Source organism: Carcharhinus amblyrhynchos, chromosome 12, assembly GCF_965287045.1.
Source record: "Carcharhinus amblyrhynchos chromosome 12, sCarAmb.v2.hapA, whole genome shotgun sequence".
Classification (NCBI taxonomy): Eukaryota; Metazoa; Chordata; class Chondrichthyes; order Carcharhiniformes; family Carcharhinidae; genus Carcharhinus; species Carcharhinus amblyrhynchos.
In genome coordinates this window covers 45,511,975-45,524,277 of record NC_137335.1, presented here as the reverse complement: position 1 = coordinate 45,524,277, position 12,303 = coordinate 45,511,975, and the positions used below count along the sequence as shown (strand labels likewise).

Here is a 12,303-nt window from a genome sequence, read left to right as displayed (position 1 = left end):
TGGTACAATCCTGCAATGATCCAATTCTGTGTTTTTCTTTAAATGAGTCAAATCAGTCCATCTACATTTCCTGCTGTCTCGGAAAGGCAGCCAGCATAATCAAGGATCCTATGCACTCCAGAAAAACTCTCTTCCACCTTCTTCTATAGGGAAAATGATACAGAAGTCTGAGATACGTACTAACCGATTCAAGAATAACTTCTTGAATCGGTTAGTAAGGTAGTTCTATATTAAGATGATCTTTATATTAAGATGATCTTTCTCCACACCCCAGCTATGACTGTAACACTACCTTCTGCATCCTCTCCCTTCCTTCTCCCCCATGTAGTCTATGAATGATACGCTTTGTCTTTATAACGTGCAGGAAACAATATTTTTCATTGTCACATGCATTAGCATACAATAATAAATCAAATCAAAATATTCAACTTCTTTAAATGCTCCAATTCAAGTTAGTTTGGAAAATTCTAGGCCTGGATTTTATAGTAAGGCGGCACAGTGGTTATCACTTCTGCCTGTCAGTGCTGGGGGCCTGGGTTCGATTCCCAGCTTGGGTCACTGTCTATGTGGAGTTTGCATGTTCTCCCCATGTGTGTGGGGTTTCCTTTGGGTGCTCCGGTTTCCTCCCTGGTTAGGTGCATTTACCCGAATAGGCAGTAGAATGTGGTGGATAGGGGGATTTCACAATAAATTCATTGCAGTATAATGTAAGCTTTACTTGTGACTAATAAATAAACAGTACTGTCTGTGCTTGCTGTCATTACTTTACAAAACTGACAGCAGTGTCCAGAATCCATACAGGTACAGAATAACAATGAAATCTAAAAGTTGATTTTAATGATTCCACACTTGAGGTTGCGCTGTTCAGGCAACCCCATACTTCAGTCAATAATAAATCACTTCAATTGATGAGAACTTCAATTCCCACTGTAGGCCAAGTGATCACATGAGAACAGGATGATGTGGCTACAAAAGACATCATGTGATAGGGGCGTGGGAGTTATCTCCAGGAGCGCAGGCAGAGCACAAGTATTTTGTATATAGCTGCTGAGATCAGGAACAAACTGCCTTTGTTAGAAATTCTTGACATTGATAGAACCAACAACATTCTACATGGTGTCAGAAGTAGGCAGTATGGCAAAAGGACTTCGCCACATTCGATAAAAATATTCTGAATATTTGGGAAAAGGTCAAGGAGTGGTGTATTTATTGAGGAGCTGCATTCTTTGACAAGTCTAAAAGAGGTACATGCTTATACCCTATTATATCTTGTGGGCCCTAAGGCCATCAAGAAAATTCAGTCGTTTGTTTTCCATGCAAGGGAGGAAAAAGAAAATCCCAAAAATAATTCTGAAGCAGTTTTAAAACAAGGATCTGGAAGCACTGAGGACCAGAGGGACCTTGATATGCATGTACACCAGTCCCTTGAAGTGACAGGACAGCTGGATAGAATTGTTAAGAAGGCATTTGCAATACTTGCCTTTATTAGCTGAGGCATAGAGTTTAAGAGCAGAGAAGTTTATAAAATCTTGGTTAGGCCACAGCTAGAATATTGTGTACAGTTCTGAAAACCACATGACAGGAGGGATGTGATAGTGCTAGAAAGGATGCAGAGGAGATTTACCAGGATGTTGCCTGGGCTGAAGAGTTTTAGTTATGAAGAGAAATTTGATAGATTGGGGTTGTTTTCCTTGGAGACTGAGGGGGATATGTTTGAGATGTGTAAAATTATGAAAACCATTGATAGAGTAGACATGAAAAAAACTTATTCCCTAGGTGGAGGGATCAATGATCATGGGGCAGAGGTTTCAGGTAAGGGAAAGGAGATTTAGAGAGGATGTGATGACATTTTCACCCAGAAGGTGGTGGGAGTTTGGACACAAAGCCTGAAAGGGTGGTGGAGAAGAGACCCTGATAACATTTATGAAGTATTCCGATGTGTACTTGCAATGCCGAGGCATACAAAGCTATGGGCCAAGGGTTGAAAAATGGGACCAGAATCGTTAGGCGGTTTGTCTTTGACTGATGCAGATCCAATCGGCCTCTTTCTGTGCTGTTTACCTTATGACTCCTTGAGCAGGATTTTACGGCCTCATTTGACCCAAGACTGGAAAATCCTGCCCAGGATCAATGGACATTTACATTGTCTGCCTCTCACCCAGTTTTATTCAGTGGTAGGAAGGGCGGTGTATGACTTCATCTGTCTTCTGGAAAGAATCATTATCCTGTTTAGAGATGTCTTCAATTCAATGAATCAAAGAAGATAAGTTAATTCAATCTTATATGGTGACCCAAAAAATACTGGCAAAGAAATGTGCATTCTGAACTCTCACTGAAGAGTTCATCAGAGATTGGGGTGGCTTGCAGGATATATAGTGACTTAATTAGCAATAAGCTACTGCGAGAAAAAAGACTTAACATTACAAACAACCATCAATGTCTGCGTTCTGAGATGAACACCAGTCACCATGAAGCAGAAAGTTGTCAGTGAATTGCATTAGATGACAGCACTAAATGTCGTAACTCCTACTGGTGAGGCCAAAGAATGCATCTCAGCAAGAAGGCCACAGTAAGAAAAACAGCACAGTCAGGATATGTACTGACCTTGCACTTAAGCAAAGCATTACTCAGACCATATCAGCCCACGAAGACAGTGGAACAGGTGATAACAGACATGCCAAATGTCAAGGTGTTCAACCTTCTCGATGCTGATCCCATTAGATTAGATAACTACACTCATGTCTCTGAGAGGTAGATATTGTTTCCTTCATATAACCTATGCCATCGCCACAGTGGGGGGGGATGAGGTTTTCTTGTAGTGCATGGGACAACTCTTTGCAGTCTAACCTTGGAAAATCATTGTGGAAGACATCCACTCTTGGGCGGGGTCATAATATGCAAGAACATGATGCACGTCATCGTATTGTCCTTGACAAATCAGGGCCGTCAAATTAAAGCTTAGCCCTGCGAAATGCAGATTCAGGGTCAACTAGGTTCCTTGTGTTGGCTATTTACTCACAGAATATGGTGTCAATTGTAAAGCTTGGTCCAGATAAGGCAAGGGCTTTGCGACAAAAGGCCATTTCTGTGGACTAACATGTTTTACAGTGCTTTTTTGGTATGACAAATTATCTTTCTAAGTTTATCACAGGTTATAGTGAAGTCACTGGACCTCTTCATCAACTTTTCCAGCAGGACATTGAATGGTATTGGCAAGAGCACTGCACAGCAATCTTCAACAGACACGAACAAATGCTCATAGTCCCATTGGTATTACAATATTTTGACATTAGAACATCTGTACTCATATCAGTGGACCCCTCCCAGCACGGACTTGATACAGTCTGCATCCACAGTGGCAGACTAACCTCAGCTACAAAGGTGCCAAGGAACTGTACTTGGCTCTTGCCTACTTCAAAGTTCAGAAATCAGGCAGATTATGAGGAAGACATTGACATTATGGCATTAGAGGTGCCGTTCTCTCATTGAATTTAGGAACTCAAACAGGCTTGAGAGATGACATAACATGCAGGCAGCTGCACATCATCAAGAAGGGTTGACCAGTATCCTCAAGGAATCTTTCTCACAAGCTCCACACATTCTTTGCCATCAGATATAAACTAATTGTACAAGATGCATGGCTGGCAATTCATCATCTGCCCTCTACACAACGACTGCATCAAGGGCACACTGAATTGGAAGCAATCAGACACAGGGCCAAAGAATCACTCTATTGGCCCTGCATGCACAGAAACACAGATAGGGAAGTCACATCAAGCAATTTACACAAGCCTCCAGACCTCTCATGGCCATTCACAGCAGCGAACATACTAGAGTGGAATACTAAACAACATTTAGTCTTAATCGATTTGTATTCCAGATGGTTTGAACTCAGTGGTCCACCAAACATGACAAGTAAAACAGTAATCATCAAGCTTAAGAAACGCTTTGCCACACGTGGCATACCTCAGAGACTCATGACAGGCAATGTTCACCAATTTGTTGCCACTGAATTTTGTAACTTTGTATGCATATGGAACTTTTGAGCATATCATGAGCAGTCTGCTTTTTACACAGTCAAATGGTTCGGTGAAAATAGACAGTTTGCTCAGTCATGCATTGTCTAGAGAAATGTGCATGGGATCACACAGACTACTATACTGCACTCATCAGCCTGCAAAATTAACCTCGACAGGGCCTGCCTTTATCAGCACATGATTCTTTTCCAAGTGTACCTGGACCAGGATTCTACTACTAAGGTTCTGCTGCAACCTGAACTTGAAACCAACCTAAATGATGCCCTCCTGCAAACAGATTGAGAAGCAAAGCACACACTGATCAAGATACCCACACACATGGCCCTCTCACACCAGGTCAAGCAGTCAGGATGCAGAGTACATGTGGCCTGAACCAGTTAGTACACAGTAATGCTCCATAACTGAACAGTTATGTGGTAGCCTCAGACAGTGCCCCCTATGTACTTTACAACTGCCACCATTTTTTGCAAGTAGCAAAACCAAACCAAAACCAGCACTTTAGTCATCAAGCGAGTATAAAGATGAAATGTTCAATGCTGCTAACAGTGAGGATGCTAGCCACAGAAAGACTACAACACCACCAACTGGGGGAAGAAGTAGATGTGATGGACTATGCGCCAGTTGCTATAGCTTAATCCGTGCCCCTACATATATGTAAAAAGTTATGCATTATCAGTTTAATTGTATGTTACATAATGGTCTGTAAATAGTTTTCTGTGGCACACTGTTACATCCCATGCCACCAAGTATTCAAACTAAATGGGGATGATATAGACTGAGGGGTCATGTGAGAGCATGGTGATACAACTACAAAATAGTTATGAGGATGGGGTGAGTAAGTTATCTCTGTGAGGACGTGCAGAGCACAACGGTGGCACAGAGCTCAGGAATAAACTATCTTTGTTGGAAGTCTTTAATACCAATGATTTTGGGAACCTATAACATTTTACATTCACATGGTTAATTTCATTGCAAAAACTTTTGAAAAGGTTATACAATTGAATGAGGTAAAACCCCGGATTTAAATGTTGCACTAACCTGATAATCACTTGCCCCAAGAAGCTATTTGTGCACTGTTAAATTTTTCCATTTGGGCACAAAAATTCCAGGTATTTCAAAAAATAATATTTATACTAGTTTACTTTTATTTTAGCTTATTTCCCAATCCAGTCTCAACAATATAAATTCATAGTGCAGAATATTAAGTGTTTAACATCCTGGTTTGCTCCATGTGAATATGATTGCTGCTTGCTGACATTACTCCCGCAGCAGCAAATAAATCCCTTGGACATGGCACCAGATTTTAACTGGGAGTAGGAAAGAGGAAAACCAGATCCAAAACTTCTCCACACATTGAATAACTGGAACGTCTAGTGCAAAGGAACCAACAGATGGTTGTGCCGAGAATACAACCTCAGAGACTGCATGCGCAGAATGTTTATACATCAAACTTGCTGGGCATTAGTTCAGCACCCCTGCCGCATGTTCCTTTGTGGCGCTGGGTGCAGCCAACAGAAAATCCCATTGACAGCGGCGGGACTAGAAGATCCTGCCATCGGCAAACAGTGTGTCACCTTCTGCTGCTAGAAACACACAGCAGGAATGCCAGACGGTTCCCCACCTATGGCCAAAGTCTGCAATTTAATCAATGTTAAAGTTTAACATGATCTTTTCATCTCATTTCCAATTAGGTCATCACATTTTTTTTCATATTAATTAAACAGCAAACATAATTAAGGAGCAAAAAACAAGAAACAATCAATAACACATATAACAGAAAACTTGCCTTCAAACTAGATGTCATTAGATCAACTTCTGAAATCCAGAAGTTGCCCATCACTTGATTCTGCCCACCTTAAGTGAGTTCTGTTTGCTCCCGGTCGGATTGCTATATAGAGAAAGGTGGGGTAAATTTATATTATTCAACTCACCATATCTGAAATGTGCGTCTGGCCAGTGATCCAGAACCTTAAGTCCTCCATGGCTTGCCCTTCTCTCACCTCTCCCTCCCAGGTGGAGGAGGATGAGCATTGATAAAGAATCCATGGTGGGAGAATACAAACCTTTCAGAACTCTGGCTAAAAATAAATTTCCCCACCACCTATGTTATGCTACTCAAAATTGAACCTACCTCCTTCAGGCAACCCATAAAATTATTGCTGACTGGTGAACCTGGAAGATCAGCAGTGCTAGGACTGCCTCCGACATAGAAAAAGTCATCAGAGCCTAGCATGGTGTAATCCTCCTGCGTGTAGCCCGTTGTTGTCAGTATTCCATCTACTGAGATTGTCACCTACATAATAAAACACAAGGAAAAGATGCAATATTCATATGAAAATAAAAGCCTCTGGTTCAGGTTCTTGAGTAAGACCTGCAGACAGCAACCCATTTTCATGTCTGTTTAGCCTCAGTGTTCTCAGCTGTTGATCCAATAACTGCCCCCCCCCAAAAAGATCTAGACTACTTTAGAAAAAAAAGTTAGCCAAATAGAAAAATTGTTAATATTTTCCCTAATGCAACAAAATTTTTTAGCAGACACAAAAACGGTGTTAGTAGAATGTTTTGTATGTTAGTTGAGTTAAATGTAAATATTAGTAAGATTATCCAATATATGCTTTTAAAGATTAAAAACGTGCAGCTGATTGAAATATAAATCCCATCAGACAAAGCACAAGCTAATAGAAACATCTAGTATATTACCGTCACTGTAAGCACTACCAACAAAGCTCTAGCTTTATTTGATCGTGCAACTGCCCTTTTTAATATTTCCTCTTTCTTGTGTTAAGAAAAGAAACGTGCATAAAAAAAAATCTGCTGGAAAGTAACTGAAATAAGAAGCACACTCAGGCCTTACAAACTGATGTGCACATGCAAGAGCAAACCGAAAAGAAGGTAAGACACCAAAATTGCTTGCAACGAAGAATAGATGTATGGATGTAGCATTTCAGACATTCCCAGTCCACGTCTTCATGCCATGCATTGTGTATGGTCAGGAACTGGCTGAGCCAGTGAACCCAGGGCCAGCCACCATATAGCTTGATCCCCCGAAAACCACAGCTTGATGCAACCGCTTGTAACTTTTATGATGCCCCTGAAGTAGTTTAAATAGAATTTGATAGAAACAGATAAAGAAGGTGAACAACAGATGAAAGAAGGATTTCAAAGTAAGCAGAAGAGTACCAACCCCAGTTCCTCTTTTGTTAATGATGTCTACAGTAAAGAAAGAAAACACACGGCAAACCCAAACTAAGAAACAATTAGAATGATATCTACCGAACAATGTAGTTTGTTTACCATAGCGTGTCCGATGCCTGAGTGCTTTGCGGAGAAGGGGGGGAGAAAGGAAATTAAAACTGTGAACAGAATAACGATTGTTACTCAAAAATATGATGGTCACTACCATGTTAGTACATTATTTGATTAAGGTAACGGTTAGTAGAATGACACATTCCATGAATGACATGTTAGTTATTAAGCATGTTAGTAACATATAAGAAAGGCAAAATAATTTTACAAGAAAAAAGCAGACTAACAAGTATGCCATCAATAATATTAATAGCAGTATTAAAATGTTAATATTGCTAAACCTTAGTCATGAACAGGGACTCTATACTTACTTTGAACCCATGACAGTTAGTTTAAATATCACCTTCATTGTCGTTTTTTTTAAATTTAAGTCTGTAATTGACAGATTTTTAAAGCAATTTCTTGCTTTTTATAATCAACCCGTTTAAGAAGAAGTTTAAGTAATCTTGTTAACAATTGCACACACAACCCTTCTATATTCGTTTCCAATTCCTCAACTTCCATTGAGCATATCGGTGAAGTTAAGGATCACTTTACTGCAACAAAACAAAGTCAGTCCTGCCTAAGCAATAAACAGAAATACTTTGTTTTAATCTGCTCTATTACGCATACAACCAGGTTTATCATAAAATTAAGAAATTTGAAATGGTAAATTCAATTCCTTACACCCAACAAAAGGCAGATCCAGAGTAATGTGCATGATGCTAGCATCCATTGAATGAATATATTAAAAATGTTATCAACCTGCATTTAACAAATGCATTTTAAATCTTCATGCAACACACAATCTTCTGCTAATCCATAGTGACCAATAATATCTTCTGTTTAGAACCTAAGGACTTGTTTTGTTAAGGATGAAAATGTTATCAATTATAAATATGATCAAGAGCTGTATTAAATCCACTGATGCAGATGATAAAAACATTTAGGGTTAGAAATTGTGCACTGTTTTTTGGGCATGGTAGGAGGAGGGTCATAATTCATGCCCCACCAGGAAAAATTGTGGATCAATTTCATTTTCATGGTTATAGTGTTGCCCTAAGCAGATTCCAGGCCTCATTTCTCTCTCTGATCCTGCATCAATGAGAGGCCCACGATAAAGATGAATCCATGTGTTCTTTCATCCTGCAGATCTCTCCTCAGGGTGAAGCCCCTTTCCACCTGCCTCCTTAACATTCCTAAAGCATCTATAAACAGCAAACAGAGATTTTACTACTGCCAACAGGTCCTGCCTGTAAAAGTCCACTGTTGTACAATGTTAAGGCAATGGTGATCTTCTTGCCTCGAGGGAGGGCCATCTTCATCCTGCTTTGAGGCTCCAGATCATTGGGCAGAATTTCATCATCCTGCCTGCCACGGGATTTGTAGTGGGCAGGACAAGTACCATGCAAATTTTCATCACCCTTGGGTGGGATTTTCCAACCTTGGGGTGAGCATGGCTGGAAAATCCCATCCGTTATGAAGGAGATGGCAATCTCTTTCATGAACAAGTGCATCCTTTGATATGGCTCCTGACTCATGGCTAAGCAGGAATGGGGCTCCAGAACCCTTTTTGTGGGTATAAAGGGGCCTTCATCTCTTCCATTCTTGCAGTTTCCCTCTTCATCTCATCTTCTATATGCCCAAGTAGTACTGCAACAGTTGTCATACCTATACTTGATGCTGGTGAGTCTTATCTTTCTTTTTCAATAAGCCTCATTACTACTAGTAAGATGTATAAAGTATCAATATTGGTAAGATTTATTTATAGTTGTATGGTTTATTAATATTGGTAAAGGTTCTTTTTTAGCAGTGGTAATGTTTATCACAGTAATAAGGCTTATTAGCAGCAAAGAAGTTATTAGTTAACAGGGTGATATAGACAGTTGAGCAGATGGGGCAGAACAGTGGCAAAGAGAATTTAAACCTGAAAAGTGTGAGGTGGTGCATTGTGAAAGGACTAACTAGGGAAGGAAATAGACAATGAATGACAGCATGCAAGAAAATACAGAGAACCGGAGGGATCTTGGGGTGTATGTCCAATGATTCCTGAAGATAGGTAGATAAGGTGGTTACGAAGACATGTGGGATGCTTGGCTTTATTAACTGAGGCACAGAATATATAAGTAGTGAGATTATGTTGAAGCTGTATGAAACACTGGTTAAGCCACAACTAAAGTACTGTGTGGAGTTCTGTTCACTACACTATAGGAAGTATGTGATAGCATTAGAAAGGGTGCGGAGGAGATCTGCCAGGAAGTTGCTTGGGATGGAGCATTTCAGCTATGAAGACAGGTTGGTTACACTGGGGCTGTTTTCCTTAGAGCAGAGAAGGATGAGAGGATACTTAATTGAAGTGCATGAAATTTTGAGAGACATAGAAAGGGTAAATGGGAAGAAACTTTTCCCCTCAGTAGAGGATCAATAATCAGGGGGCATAGATTTCAAGTCATGGGCAGGAGATTTTGAGGGGATTTGAGGAAAAACCTATTTATCCTGAAGGTGGTGGTAATCTGGAACTCACTATCTGAGAGGGTGGTAGATGTGGGAACCTTACAACATTTAAGAAGCATTTAAATGAACACTTAAAATGCCATAGCATACAAAGCTACAGACCAAGTGCTGGAAAATGGGTTAGAATATATAGGTGCTGATGGTTGGCACAGACACAATGGGCCAAAGGGCCTCTCACTGTGCTGTAAAGCTCTATGACCCTATGACTTTATAAAGAAATGGTGGGCTGTTCCAACCTCTACCATGCATTTCCCATATCCTGGATAATCATTTGTGCAGCAAGTGTCATCAGTTGCACCAACTTGAGTTCCTGATTTTGGAATTTGAGTTGCAGTGGGCATCACTGAGGTGCATCTGTGAGGTTGAGAGCTATGCGTATTGCACATTTATTGATGTGGTAACTCCACGACTTAAGTATGCAATCTGTGAGGGAATGCGCACATTAGAATGGTTTAAATTTTTTATGAGGAGTATTGGATGAGTTATATATATATTAAGTTGCTAAGGAAGCAGGACCAAATGAGATGCATTCAAGGATAGAGGGAAATGAGTGGAAATTGCAATGGCACTGGTCCTTAGACACAAGGATCTGGAGAATAACAGACATTACACTCTTGTTCAAAAAAGTGTGCAGAGATTAGTTCAGCATCCGAAGCCAGTGAATTTAAGTTCAGTGATGGGCAAACTTCTAGAAACAATATTTCAGGACAATATCTGATAGTCACATGGACAAAAGTCAAATAATTAAAGAAAGCCATATGGGTTTCTTAATGGAAAATCATGCTTAACTAATTTGCTGGAGTTTTTTTTCAAAAGGTAACAGAGAAGGTTGATGATGGTAATGCTGTTGGTATGATGTACATGGAGTTTCAAAAGACATCTGATACAGTGCTGCACAATACATTTGTGAACAATATTATAACTTGTGGAATAAAAGGTACTGTACTTAACTGGATAATGTATGTTTTTTGGCCTCTGGAAAGGTGTTTAGTAGAGTTCCCAAGGAGCCAGTGATGGGATTCTTGCTTTTCCTGAGTGCCCTAGACTTTGGTATACAGGGCACCATTTCAATGTTTGTGGATAGTACAAAACTTGGGAGCATATTAAATGTAAAAAGGTGCCTTACACCTTAGGAGCTGAATGGTGTGAAGGCCTATCCATGAGTTAGCATGATCAACTAAGGGCAAAGGATGGGGGCATGGATTGGCATCGTGACTTAAGACCATGAAGGTGAATGGAGGGGCATAGTTGGCATTGATGGTTTGAAGGGTTATGGGGAGGAGGATCCACAGAGTTGGGGGGGGCTTGGGGTGTCATACATTGATATTAGCAGCTTGGGATTGTGTAGCAGCTGCAGGGGTGAGAGCTAGGGAATATTTCAGGTTTTAATCTTTATTTTAAACTTTGACCGTGGATCCAGAGCTCCAGGGCGGGACTTCCGCAGTGTCTGCCTTTGCACTCGATATCCTCCTTAGTTCTTCCCAGATGACCAGCCTGCCCAGGCAAAAGATCCAAAATCTGTGCAGCCAATTTTAAAGGTTGCATTCGTGAAGCCAGAAATTTGCCCATTTCTGCACATCTGACCTGGGAGCAAAAGTCTGGGCCTTAGTTTGTATTTTAAATGTATTTGCCCACGTGTATTTATGCAGAATTGGTTGTATGTCTTTCAGTATTGGAAAAGGCAGCCACGTTTTCACCTCATTTTTTGCAGTGAGTTATTTAATGATTGACAAGATCTAGATATGTTCAGAATGATTGCCCTCAGCTGAACAGTGGATCCTGGTTGGAAGTATTGATTTTTCAAGAGAAACTTCCTCATCTAATGATAACATTCAGCATCAGCCATGTAACACATCTCACAGACCTTCATGGCTGGCTTCTCACCATTCTGCCTAATCTTGACTAAGGTGTTCCCACTTACTGACACCTATTTTGCACTGTCTCTGAGTTGCTTTCAAGCCGTCTTTGTGCTGGATTTTCCACCCCGCCATCCACCTCACAACATGTTTTCCAGCGAAGGCAGCTTGCTATTGGTCGGCAGTGGGATCTTCCAGTCCTACATATGTTGACACTATATTGGGGGACTGGAAGATCCCACCTGTGGGAGGAATCCAGAAATTCAACCCTTTATATCTCTTTAGTTGATTGCCAAAAATACAGGTTCCAATTGTCAATCCATTTAAATTTACTTTAAATGTGCTTTACCTTTACATCATTACAACAGTGATGACACATCCAAAGTGTTTCATTGGCTGTAAAATGTTTTTGGATCTCCTGAGTTTGAAAAAGGCATGATATAAATGCAAGTTACTTCTTTCACTTCTTCTTTAAGAGATCTTCTTTCATAAGAACATAAGAAATAGGAGCAGAAGTAGGCCATCTAGCCCTTCGAGCCTGCCCCGCCATTCAATAAGATCATGGCTGATCTGTCGCTGCTCAGTTCCACTTTCCCGCTTTCTCCCCATAA

General features: G+C 40.5%; 1 protein-coding gene across 1 annotated transcript in view; it reads right to left on the bottom strand.

Annotated features, from left to right (window-relative positions):
- Positions 1 to 12,303, bottom strand: part of nrxn1a (neurexin 1a) — a 1,747,513-nt gene that overhangs the window by 1,046,390 nt on the left and 688,820 nt on the right. The window contains exons 7-8 of the mRNA XM_080200471.1: positions 7,332 to 7,355; positions 6,169 to 6,330 (exon numbers count right to left, since the gene is read on the bottom strand). Of these exons, the coding sequence (XP_080056597.1) occupies positions 6,169 to 6,330; positions 7,332 to 7,355 (186 nt within the window). The remainder of the gene's footprint in view (positions 1 to 6,168; positions 6,331 to 7,331; positions 7,356 to 12,303) is intronic.